This window comes from Ascaphus truei, chromosome 4 (assembly GCF_040206685.1).
Source record: "Ascaphus truei isolate aAscTru1 chromosome 4, aAscTru1.hap1, whole genome shotgun sequence".
Taxonomy (NCBI): domain Eukaryota; kingdom Metazoa; phylum Chordata; class Amphibia; order Anura; family Ascaphidae; genus Ascaphus; species Ascaphus truei.
In genome coordinates, this window is record NC_134486.1 from 399,256,663 (window position 1) to 399,268,662 (window position 12,000).

A 12,000-nucleotide genomic window follows, 5' to 3' on the forward strand; every position below is an offset into this window, starting at 1 on the left:
TGATGCTAATCTTTGAATTTTTTATAGTTTACTTTTTATTCCTATTACGAATAAAATAGGAATTCTAGAAAGAATAACAGAACATAAACAGAAAGGTTTTGCAACCGAAACAGATGCATAATTCCTTACTTGCTGCTCCAAAACTTTGAGACGGTGTCTATGGTTCCTTAATTCTTCCTGCAGTTCGGAGATTAGCTCTCTCAGCTCCAGAATGTCCTGCTTCCGCTCTTCATTCTCGTGGAGCCAATAGGAAACCTCATCTGCGCAACGGAACATGTCGGGGCATCTGTTGCCATCTTGTTGAGGCAAGGTAGCAATAATCCTACACTTTCCATTTGCTAAAATCTGATTACTGTACTCCCCACAATGTGTCAGTCCAGAGTCAACAGAAGGGGCCAACTGATGGCCACGGTGGTTCTCATTCAAAGCTGTAGCATTTTGCCTTGGCTTGCATGTTAAGACAATCATTAGCATGAGAGACGTTATGGTAAAGAGTGTCATGTCCAGGTATATAGTTGTGTAAAGCCAGTCAGACTGGTGTGTTTCTAGAATTAAAATTCAATTTCGGTGGAGAGCATGGAGAAATACTGATTGTATGGCATCAAGAATACCCAAACATGTTGCCAAAAAGATCTCAAAAGCCTCAGCAAAAGAGGACAGCTTGAACACTTCCCATGTGGGGCCCACTAATCTGTTAAGAGACGTTCAGTAGCTTGATTCCAGTTATAAAAAAAATATAAAAAAATGACTGCTCTGAAATCAGACATTCAAAGATAATTGCGACTACACATATCGATATGAATATGGATTCAAATCTTAAAGACCCACCGCATTCTTTGTTGACCTGTAATGAAAAGGCACACAATAAGCTACTGTTTGATATCAGTTCAGTACACTTTTGATTTTGCATAAAGATGAAAAAACTGTACAGGCTAAATATGACAAAGACCTATAATCACGTAGGTTGTTTTTACAGTACAGAACATTTACAGCCTATTTTGGCATAATGGCAGTATCTGGTATGCAAAAGGGAGCCAAACACACCAAACGATTGGACAATTCACATCAGGGCTGAAGATGCATGTGCACCGAAACGTTGGATGCAACTCTGGCTCTTTAGTCATTAAATGACCTTCTTTGCTACATTGTGAATTTTCCAATCGTTTGGTGTACTTGGCCTCCTTTTGCATATTGCTACTCCTTGACCAGGATTTCTTGCTTTTAGCACCCATTTTTTGTCACTCTTCTGTTACCGCTGATCGGTACAATCCAAAACACATCAACCTTCTTTGCCCCCTGTGCACTATGTTTCCACTTATCCTTCCAGGGATACCCTGAGGAAGCGAGCTTGTACTAGTGAAACGTGTTAGGTGTTTTACTTGTGATGTGACTAGTGGCAGTCAGTCATAGGAAGAGAGCAGAGAGCAGAGATGCATGTGGAGGTTACCGGAAGATTCCCGAGCGAGCCAACACGTCATTGTTACACATCACCACATGATTGCGTCAGAAATGCAAGGTGGAGCCTGGACCAAGAAGTGATCGGGACCGCAACACTGCAGGCACTAACTCAACGCTACACGTGGACATCAGAGCAGCGTGGACACTCTACAAACCTACCGTGACACCAAAGATACCAGCATTACTGATCTTATTAGATCTACATGCACATTTTTATTGAAAATTCGTGAGTGAAATTCCAACAGTCTCCCCGTTTTATATGTTTCATTAAATTGTTCATTACGTTATTGCACCATGAGATTTTGTCTTTCTCTCTTTCATGTACATGCCTATAGTCATGTTAATGGGCATCTCCTAATCCAATTTGTTGCTAAGTATTTATAATTCTCCACCTATTCCCTCAGAGTATTTCACCTAGTCTGTGTGTTGTTTCATGTTATCTATGGAGCATTGCATGTGAATCTACACATACCAGTGTATACAGAATTCATCATCTTCCCCACATTAATCCTGGAGGGGATTTAAAGGGTATGGAGCTATTATCACAGTGATAATTTGGTGCTGTGTTATACTATTATTCATGCATAAGTGGGGATATTGTCACAGTAAATTTATTAGAAGGTTTTCACTGATTTATTTTGTTGTCTTCCATATCACTCTTTATTACACCCCACTGAGGACCAGCGCCAAGGAGGACTTTTACTTTAAGCCCTTACGGATGTAATAAAAATTATTAATCATATTTAAAAAGAAGGTTAGCCTGTCCTTATTGTACCAATGTTCTAGTCCAATTTCAGAAGCTGGTTCCCATGGGCAGTAGCTCCCTTTAAGTCTGACAGCATTTCCTCCTTGCCTCAGTCTTAGCCCTTCTCAGTCTATCTATCTTCATCTACCTTCTCATGTGCCACACGTTGGAAGGTATCAGAAACCAGCAGAACTTTACAGCGATTTCTGTAACTACAGATACATCCCCAGGTGACTTGGCAAATGATTGAACTATTCCAGGTCCAAGGAAACCAAATCAATTCGTAAGGATTGCACCCACAATACTGAAAATATTGTGCATTGAAATTAGTCTTACACACCCTAATGTGAAAAGTCACAGTGAATACCTTATTAACTGCTCCCTGTGATTAATTAAAATATGTTTAGCACTCAGGCAAAGGCAGGGCAAAGTCAGTGACACGGTTTACCTATTTTACATGCCTACTAACTCCATGTCACCTGAGAGTAACCCCTAATGTTGTATTTATGTTTGCAACTTTGGTTTAAAAATGTAATTGTAAGTTACATGTATTAAGAAAGCCTGACGTGGATCTATATAACACAGGTGACCAAGAGTTGGTTTGCATGTAATGTCTTCCTCTAGCCCATCATGTAAAGCCATGGTGGGCAACTCCAGTCCTCAAGGGCCACGAACAGGTCAGCGTTTCAGGATTTCCTTACTTAAGCACAGGTGGCTCACTGTCCTGTGATATCCTTAAAACATGTCCTGCAGGGATATCCTTAAAGTATGGATGAAGTTCCAGGGGAGCGTCATCGAGTGCCCAAAAAGAAAAAAAACCAGTGGATAGTGTAATATTGTAAAACCAATGTGAAAATAAATATGTAAGAGCTTCCAAATTCATACTCACAAGCGCAGCAGGAAAATGAGCATATAAATCAGATAGGAACTGTGATGCAGCCCAGTCTGGAGATGCGGTATATAAATCAGCAATTCTCGAGAAAGCAGAAAACAACCATAGTGTAGATAGAAAATACAATTTTATCCAATATAAAGACAAATGGAGGCTTACGGCTTTGGAGGAATAACATATAATTTGATCATATTAGACCATAAAATCGTGTTCATGCTGCCCCCAAACAGCATGAACACATACAAAGACTCAATAAAACATATATATACCCAGAATACTAAAATAATCGGCGATTGATGAACCCTAATGGTGATATGAGAGAAAGAAACATACTGTATTAGAAAAGGAACATATTAAAAATATAATACATATCCTATATTTAAAAACTTATTTAATAAAAAATTATTTTATTAAAAATGTACATTATATTATAAACTTCATGATAATACTTAAAAAAGACAAAAAATTATTCATAAAAATATATCATATAACTACTTCATAAAAATGCTTTAATGTCAAACTCAGCATTCAGGCTATTTGGAACTAAAGTTTTTAATGTGTATATCCAAAAGGATTCTCTTTTAGTTAGTTCCAAATCTCTGTCTCCCCCTCTCCAATGGGGGAGAACTTGTTCAATTGCACTGAATTTAAAACCTGCTGTATCACCATTATGTTTATTAATAAAATGTTCGGACAAGAGGTGAGTTAAAACATTACGTCTAATGTTGCCAATATGTTCTAGTATTCTAATATTCATTTGTCTCTTAGTTTTCCCAACATATTGTAACCCACATGGGCATTCAATGAGGTAAATAATATAATTACTCCTACCTGTGATATGTATATTAATACAGTTCTTCTTCTTGTATTAGAAACAAACTCATATTTGTCTGTAGCTCGATAAATACAAGCTTTGCATGTAGTGCAACCAAAAAAACCTTTAATAGTAGGTAGCCATCTATTTGTTGTTGTTTTATTTTTGGGAAGTGCACTCGGTGCAAGTTTATCTTTAAGTGTTTTAGCCCTTTTAAAGATGACTACTGGTCTATCAGGAACACTATCACCAATAATCTCATCATTTTTTACTATATGCCAGTACTTATTTACAATATTGACAATTCTCCCTGCTTTTCTGTTATAATTGGTGATAAAAGAAAAGTTAAAATCCTTCACATCTTTTTTATTATTCCCATCATTTAATAAATCATCTCCTTGTGGGTCATTAACCTTTTCTATGGCCAAATGAACAATTTTTTTATCATAATTTTTTTCATAAAACCTATCTTCTAAAAAATTTGTTTGAATTTTAAAATTAGTGTTGTCGGTACAATTTCTTTTTAATCTCCTAAATTGTCCATAAGGCACATTTTTAAGACAACTAGGTTGATGACAACTTGTTGGTAATATGTAGTTGTTTTTGTTCACATCCTTAAAGTGAGTCATAGTCTTGATAACACCCTCTTCTATATAGATGACCAAATCAAGAAAGTTTATCCTATTTTTACTATAATTACAGGTAAATTTGAGATTCAGATCATTATCGTTTATATATATAATAAATTTAAAAAAAAAGGCTCTCTTCATCTCCCTTCCAAATAAAAATGACGTCATCTATAAATCTCCGCCACAGGACCAAATTCGCACCTAGCTCCGCAATTGACCAAATATGGTCATCCTCCCACACAGACATGAAAAGGTTTGCGTAGCTGGGGGCGAATTTGGTACCCATGGCGGTTCCATATTTTTGTAGATAAAAATTATTTTCAAACCAAAAAAAATAATGTTTTAATATAAAATGTATGCTATCTAAAATAAAATTGGCTTGTTCATTCATCATAGAAGAATCTTTAGAGAGAATTCTGTCAATAGCTTCAAATCCCTGTTGATGGCCTATAGATGTATACAGGGATGTGACATCTCCTGTTACAAGATAAAAATCATCTTCCCATTTTTGATCCTTTAGAGTTCTTAAAATATCCGTTGTGTCTTTAATGTAAGATTTTTGGTCTTTTACATAGTCTTGAAGAAAAAAATCTACATAAGATGATAGATTTGAAGTGAGGGAATCAATCCCAGCTATAATGGGTCTTCCCGGGGGGTTATTGGGGCACTTGTGAAGTTTGGGTAGGTAATAGAAGATAGGTAATATTGGATTTTTTTTATTTAAATAATCGAATTCTTTATCATCCAATATAGGTTTGCATGTAATGTCTTCCTCTAGCCCATCATGTAAAGCCGTGGTGGGCAACTCCAGTCCTCAAGGGCCATGTACAGGTCCGGGTTTCAGGATTTCCTTACTTAAGCACAGGTGGCTCACTGTCCTGTGATATCCTTAAAACATGTCCTGCAGGGATATCCTTAAAACCTGACCTGTTGGTGGCCCATGAGGACTTGAGTTGACCACCCTTTATGTAAATGAACGAGTGGGTTACTCTATGTTCCTTGAGAGATGCTGTAAGATATGAATCACGTGGAAATATGTTCTGCTCACAATTTAAGTAAAGTTCTTTGAGTAAAGAGATTATAATTTTTTTACTTTCTTGAACTATTATCTTTTTTTTTTTACATAAAATGTAGCAAGACATTCTGCAGCTTTTGAGAAATATGTGAATAGAATGACACATTGATGAACACAATGGTAATGTAATCAATAGATATTTTCTGGGGGAAAAAACTCTTGACAATGTTCCTACAAGGTCGAACGTACTCATTGCTGGCAACAATGATATTACAGTAGTTCAAAACTAAGACATGGAATCTCTTCTTTTAAAATGAGCAGGATAAATACACTCAGAATCCTAATGAAATCCATTATCATCACCTTTCACTTAAATTTACCTTTTAAATGCAACACTACAGAGACGGTTCCTACCAAAGCGTTCTCTGAATTAGGGCTTTATGGGAAAGAGTGCACTTGTATCCAAGGAGACTTTAAAAGCCTTTTTTTGGTTTCTTTTTTACTACACTAGCTCTGAGCAAGACCATCATCCCCAGCCATATGAAAGCACAAAGACATAAATAGACCTCAATGTCGATTGGCTTTGAAAAGAGAAACTCATTGAATTTCCGAAGGAAAATAAAACTGATGCCCTTCCTAATGTGTTTTTGTTATCCCCCTTTTGAATCATCTTGAAGTGTTATTTACTCAAGGCATCTCTTCATAAATGCAACAATGAACATGGACAATGGACGAGGAGTCCATTTTGTTTCGCCGAGATATCTGCCTGGTCATCCACTCTAAATGTACAATTCTATCTTCAGAGAACACAAAGAGCCACAGAAGTCCTGGAATTAATGAGTCCATTTCAGAATCGTTATGTAAACAATAAACATACAAATGGGAAAGTGGCATTTTTAAAGTTCTAGAACTTTTCTGAAGTGGACCTTGTCAGCTTGCAAAGCCGACGGGATCGCCTTAGTAGACATATTTAGGTCTACACTGATGCAGAAATGGATTATTGGGAGTACAATTACAACCCAAATAGGAAACTTTATTGTGCGTGATGTGAGTGTGGATCACGGGATAACGTTGGCTTTGCCTAGTTTCAGGTCTGATTAGAGCCACGATTGATTTGATGGCCATATTCAGGCATAGGTCCCAAAAGGAGAATAGTGCGGAATTTGATCAGTCCTATATGAGAAAGGAAGACTTGAAAACAGGGGAATTTATAGGGATTGTAAACTCTTGGTGGCAGGTCCTCACTTTGCCTTATGTTGTTATTTACATGCTGCTCTCACCCCACTGTTTATACTTTATTACCCTTGTATAGTCATATTATAAAGCGTGACACAGTTGGCACATATAAATAGGGGTATTGTTTCCGGTCCCACAATAGCAGGCTCAAGCCTGACAATTTGCCTTATGTCTGTTATATAAACGCATTATTGTGTAACTGACTGTAACTAAAAGTGAAATACAGTAAAAATCAAATACTTTACAAACAGCTATAAAAGAATGTGGGCAATCAGAAGGTTTTGGATTTAAAAAGGCAGTCCGTGCTGCACTTTAAAATAAAAATGTTTTAATATACTGTATGCAGCCTTTGATTACCTTTATTGAAAACCAATTACTGTACCTATGCTGCCAATCAATTCATTCTCCTGTATTGTATTGTATTGTATGTCTTTATTTATATAGCGCCATTAATGTACATAGCGCTTCACACCAGTAATACATGTGGTAATCCAATAAATAACAGATAATATAAATAACAGATCATGGGAATAAGTGCTTTAGACATTAAGGAAGAGGAGTCCCTGCTCCGAGGAGCTTACAGTTTAATTGATAGGTAGGGAGAACGTACAGAGACAGTAGGAGGGAGATCTCCTGTGATCGATCAGCAAAGCTCCTGCTTCCCAGGGTTCACTAAATGGCTGCTTTTCAGTTTCAATCAATCCTTCAGTTACTGTAGTGTAACTCAGCAGCTGCAATGTATTCTTATATTACTGAGGTAATATTATCTATTGTTACAGTTTGCAGCTCAAACTGCTGGGAATATTGGCAACAAATTATCCCAACTAGGATAGTGTTGCAAAGATCTTGCACTGCTGGGAAGTGTGCTAAAACCTGCTTTAGAAATCAAAGGATGATGTGAAATGAAAAAGAAAAGTGCTAACAGTATTAAATATAACAAAAAATAGTGTATACAATATACTGTATATAAACGGCACAAAGGCAAGTAGTGAAAAGGTGTATACCGTACCCAAAAATAATGAAACCCTGAAAATGCAACCAAAGAAATAAAGGATTTTCCAAGTCCTTTGAAATGTGTGAGAGAGAGGGAGAGATCGCGTGACACTAATTACCAGGTAAAAAGGAAAAAGGAGGGGACAGTGAAAAAAAGGAAATGGAAAAGGGAGGAGACAGTGATGAAAAGGAAAAGGAAAAGGGAGGAAAATAAATCTCTAGGTGGGAAAAATTAAAATTCTTGCAGAAATATGTCTAGCTCTGTAATTAATGATAGAACAGCATCTAAATAATATACGTGTACAATTTATTAAAAGTATCTGCAATTAAAAAAAAGGAATATGAAACTTTCACAATAAGAGTCTCTATTTTGTGTGCAAGACAAAAGAGTTATATTAATGCCTCGTAATTATTTCTCCATAAATGTGAATTGGAGAGAATGTTTGTAGTGTTGCAATACTGTTGAGGAAATCCACTTCTGATTGAAAAAAGTCCTCTTGCATGTTAGCTTTCATTTATAAAAATTGTGCAGACACAAAATAAAGACTCTTATTGTGAAAGTTTCATATTTATTTTTAATTTCGTATATTTTAATAAATTATACACGTGTTTTATTTAGACGCTGTTCAATCATTAATTACAGAGCTTCATATATTTCTGCAAGAATGTAACTTTTTCCCACCTAGAGATTTCTTCCCTCCCTTTTCCCTTTTTCTTTCTTTTTCACCTGTTAATTAGTGCCACAAGACCACTCCCTCGCTCTCAGAAATCAAAGTATGCTCATTATAGTAAATCTCATAAAAAAAGGCATTAAGAGTTGAATTTAAAAAAATGTAGTAAGTATTATCTAACTGATTATTTAAAAACAAAAATGTAAAAATACACACACACGTAGGATTTTGCATTGAATGCTCCTTTAAAAGTATGAAGTTGAAAGAACCCTATGACCGGGTGTCATCAAATTGCTATAGGTAAATATTTTAAGTCTAATGCCCAAAAAATATGTATTATTTCTAGTGGAAAGCACCTGTTTTAAGCACTCAGATCCCCCTTTCAACATATGGAGTAGTTCAAATAACCTACTAAATATTCAAACTTAACAATGACTCCATTTTTTTTTGTAAAAAAAAAAATAATAAAATCCAAATACTAAAATAGAGAGAGAGAGAGAGAGAAGAGAGAAGAGAGAGAGAAGAGAGTGAGAGAGTGAGAGAGTGAGAGAGTGAGAGAGTGAGAGAGTGAGAGAGTGAGAGAGTGAGAGAGTGAGAGAGTGAGAGAGTGAGAGAGTGAGAGAGTGAGAGAGTGAGAGAGTGAGAGAGGAGAGAGAAGAGAGTGGGAGAGTAGGAGAGTAGGAGAGAGGAGAGAGGAGAGAGGAGAGAGGAGAGAGGAGAGATTAATAAAATACAACCCTTAATTAAAATTAAGGGGGAGGGAAACAAGTGCACTCACAAGGGAAGAGATTTTAAAAGCAGTGTGTGAAATATTCCCAGCCAGCGATCCCATCAGCGTAGAACCTCAGTCCTGGCAATCCTTTCGTGAGAGATGTTTAGACCTGTCCTATACTGATGGGATCGCTGGCTGGGGATATTTCACACGCTGCTTTTAAAATCCCTTCCCTTGTGAGTGCACTTGTTTCCTTCCCAGAATCCAATTGCTATCTTTAGTGTGCTAGATGCACTAAATACAGAATATCGTTAGCTCTTTGGATGCTATGTTAAAGTAGCTACAAAATGATCTCCCGTGCTATGCTAAAATAGTGAATTAGAGCTAATTAGTAATTGTGCTAATCCACTATTTTAGCACAGCACGGGAGATTCTTTGGCAGCTGCTTTAACATAGCATCCAAAGAGCTAACTATATTCTGTACTTAGTGCATCTAGCACACTAAAGATAGCAATTGGATTCTGGGTGCCTTGTACTCATACCAGATTTACTGATCCACTATACTGCATCTATGGTATAGTATAGTATAAGGCTACCTACCACTATGGGATCGCCTCCGTTTTTCTGGCTTTATATATATATATATATATATATATATATATATATATATATATATATATATATATATATATATATAGATTTAGATAATTGCAGCAACCAGCACTCACATATCACAAGGTATCCAGATGCTAGTCCCATAGAAAATCAAATAAATGACATATTACCAGATGGAGGTCCAGCCAATATACTGCACTTTATGAACCTGCATCGCCACAGCATCACACGCGGAACAAGAGACAGTCCTGTTGGCGAACATTTCTCTGACTCTGGCCATAAGATGAACGATCTGAGGGTTGCCATACTCAAAGGTAATCTTAAAACACCGAAAGAGAGATGGTTGCATGAATACAAATTTATGCAACTGTTTGGGACACTTAGCAGTGGCCTAAACAGAGATCGAAATTTTACACAAGTGAACTCTCTTCCCATGAGCGCTAGAGGCCATGTCTGTACATACTGTGCTATATGTATGCACACACAGCTGTCTCTTACACATACTAATACTGCTTGTTTCTCCATCCCTATACACCAATAGGGACCACAAAGTATCCACACACACTTTTAGTTGTGCTACAATCTATCACATTTACACACCCACCCACACCATTTATATCCACTCCCATTACACACACACATTTTGTAAAGCACTGTATATACTGTGGGATCTCCATTCATTTTTATTCACACTGATACACACACACACTCTTACATCACTTGCTTTCAGGAACCTTTTGACACCTCTAGCCATAAAACACATCCACACCGGGGGAAGGACCAGCACAGATAACATTCCAATAGACACTGTTGTTAAGTATACCTTTTGCTTGCTTCATTCATTGTAACATCGCCGGAAGAAGAGATAAGTGTATCTCGAAAGCTCGCACAAATAAAAGCATTTCGTTAGCCACAGAACGGTATCATCTATTTATTTTTTGATTATTGAAGCTCGGCTAACACGGTACTGATACCTCTACATATATATATACAGTGGTTGACAAATCACCAAAAAATCTACTCGCCACACAAAAAAATCTACTCGCCACCTAGTACCAAACGTGTGCTGCTTGGGCCAATATTTACTCGCCCAGGGGTTAAATCCACTTGCCCGGGGCGAGCAAATGTATAGGTTTGTCGAACACTATATATATATATATATATATATATATATATATATATAGCTAGGTCTGTAAATAATTGGATACTGATACAAGTTTTGTTATTTTGGCTGTGTACCAAAATAAATTCAAGGTACAATTAAATAATGAATATGGGCTTAAAGTGCAGTCTATCAGCTTTAATTTGAGGGTATTCACATCCAAATTGGAGGAAGGGTTTAGGAATTACATCTCTTTAATATGCAGCCCCCTCTTTTTCAAGGGACCAAAAGTAATTGGACAATTGACTCAGAAGCTGTTTCATGGACAGGTGTGGGCTATTCCTTCATTATTTCATAATCAATTAAGCAGGTAAAAGGTCTGGAGTTGATTCCAGGTGTGGCATTTGCATTTGGAAGCTGTTGCTGTGAACCCACAACATGCGGTCAAAGGAGCTCCCAATGCAAGTGAAACAGGGCATCCTTAGGCTGCAAAAAAAAAAAAACCACCAGAGAGATAGCAGGAACATTAAGAGTGGCCAAATCAACAGTTTGGTACATTCTGAGAAAAAAAGTACGCACTGGTGAGCTCTGCAACACAAAAAGGCCTGGACGTCCACGGAAGACAACAATGGTTTAAAGTGAGGTTTTTAAGTGATACAGTTAGACTACAGTTAATATATAGTTAATATACTCACCTTCTTCATGCAAGACCAATAACCAATAACCTCAGCTGATATGACATGGATCTAATTGCATTCTCTTCACAGGTATGTTCCTGATGTTGAAACTCTCTGTATAAGACTGAATCTGGCCTTGTTGAATTGATATATAAGTATGTTCCTGATGTTGAAACTCTCTGTATAAGACTGAATCTGGCCTTGTTGAATTGATATATAAGTTAGTATGTTTGAATGTAAAAAGTATTTGTTTTTTTTATTTTTTTTTTCCTCTTAACTCTGTGCTGTTAATTGAACAAATGGAACAAGGTGACTGATTGGGGAGGGGGAGGGTCATGTGACTGTTTTAGCTGTATATAACAAACACCTTTCCTGCAATCTGCAGGAACTGCAACTGGCATTAGACAGTGAGGCATTTAAAATGAGGTTTTAAAGTGATAA

General features: G+C 36.9%; 1 protein-coding gene across 2 annotated transcripts in view; it reads right to left on the minus strand.

Moving 5' to 3' along the window:
* Positions 1 to 12,000, minus strand: part of LOC142493909 (fibrinogen-like protein 1) — a 47,854-nt gene that overhangs the window by 20,887 nt on the left and 14,967 nt on the right. Inside the window, exons 1-2 of one of the 2 annotated variants that reach the window (XM_075598624.1) lie at positions 2,905 to 3,352; positions 130 to 844 (exon numbers count right to left, since the gene is read on the minus strand). In XM_075598624.1, the coding sequence (XP_075454739.1) occupies positions 130 to 501 (372 nt within the window). In that variant the 5' untranslated portion in view covers positions 502 to 844; positions 2,905 to 3,352. Of the gene's footprint in view, positions 1 to 129; positions 845 to 2,904; positions 3,353 to 12,000 lie in introns of those variants that run through there. The other variant, XM_075598623.1, reaches the window with a different exon arrangement.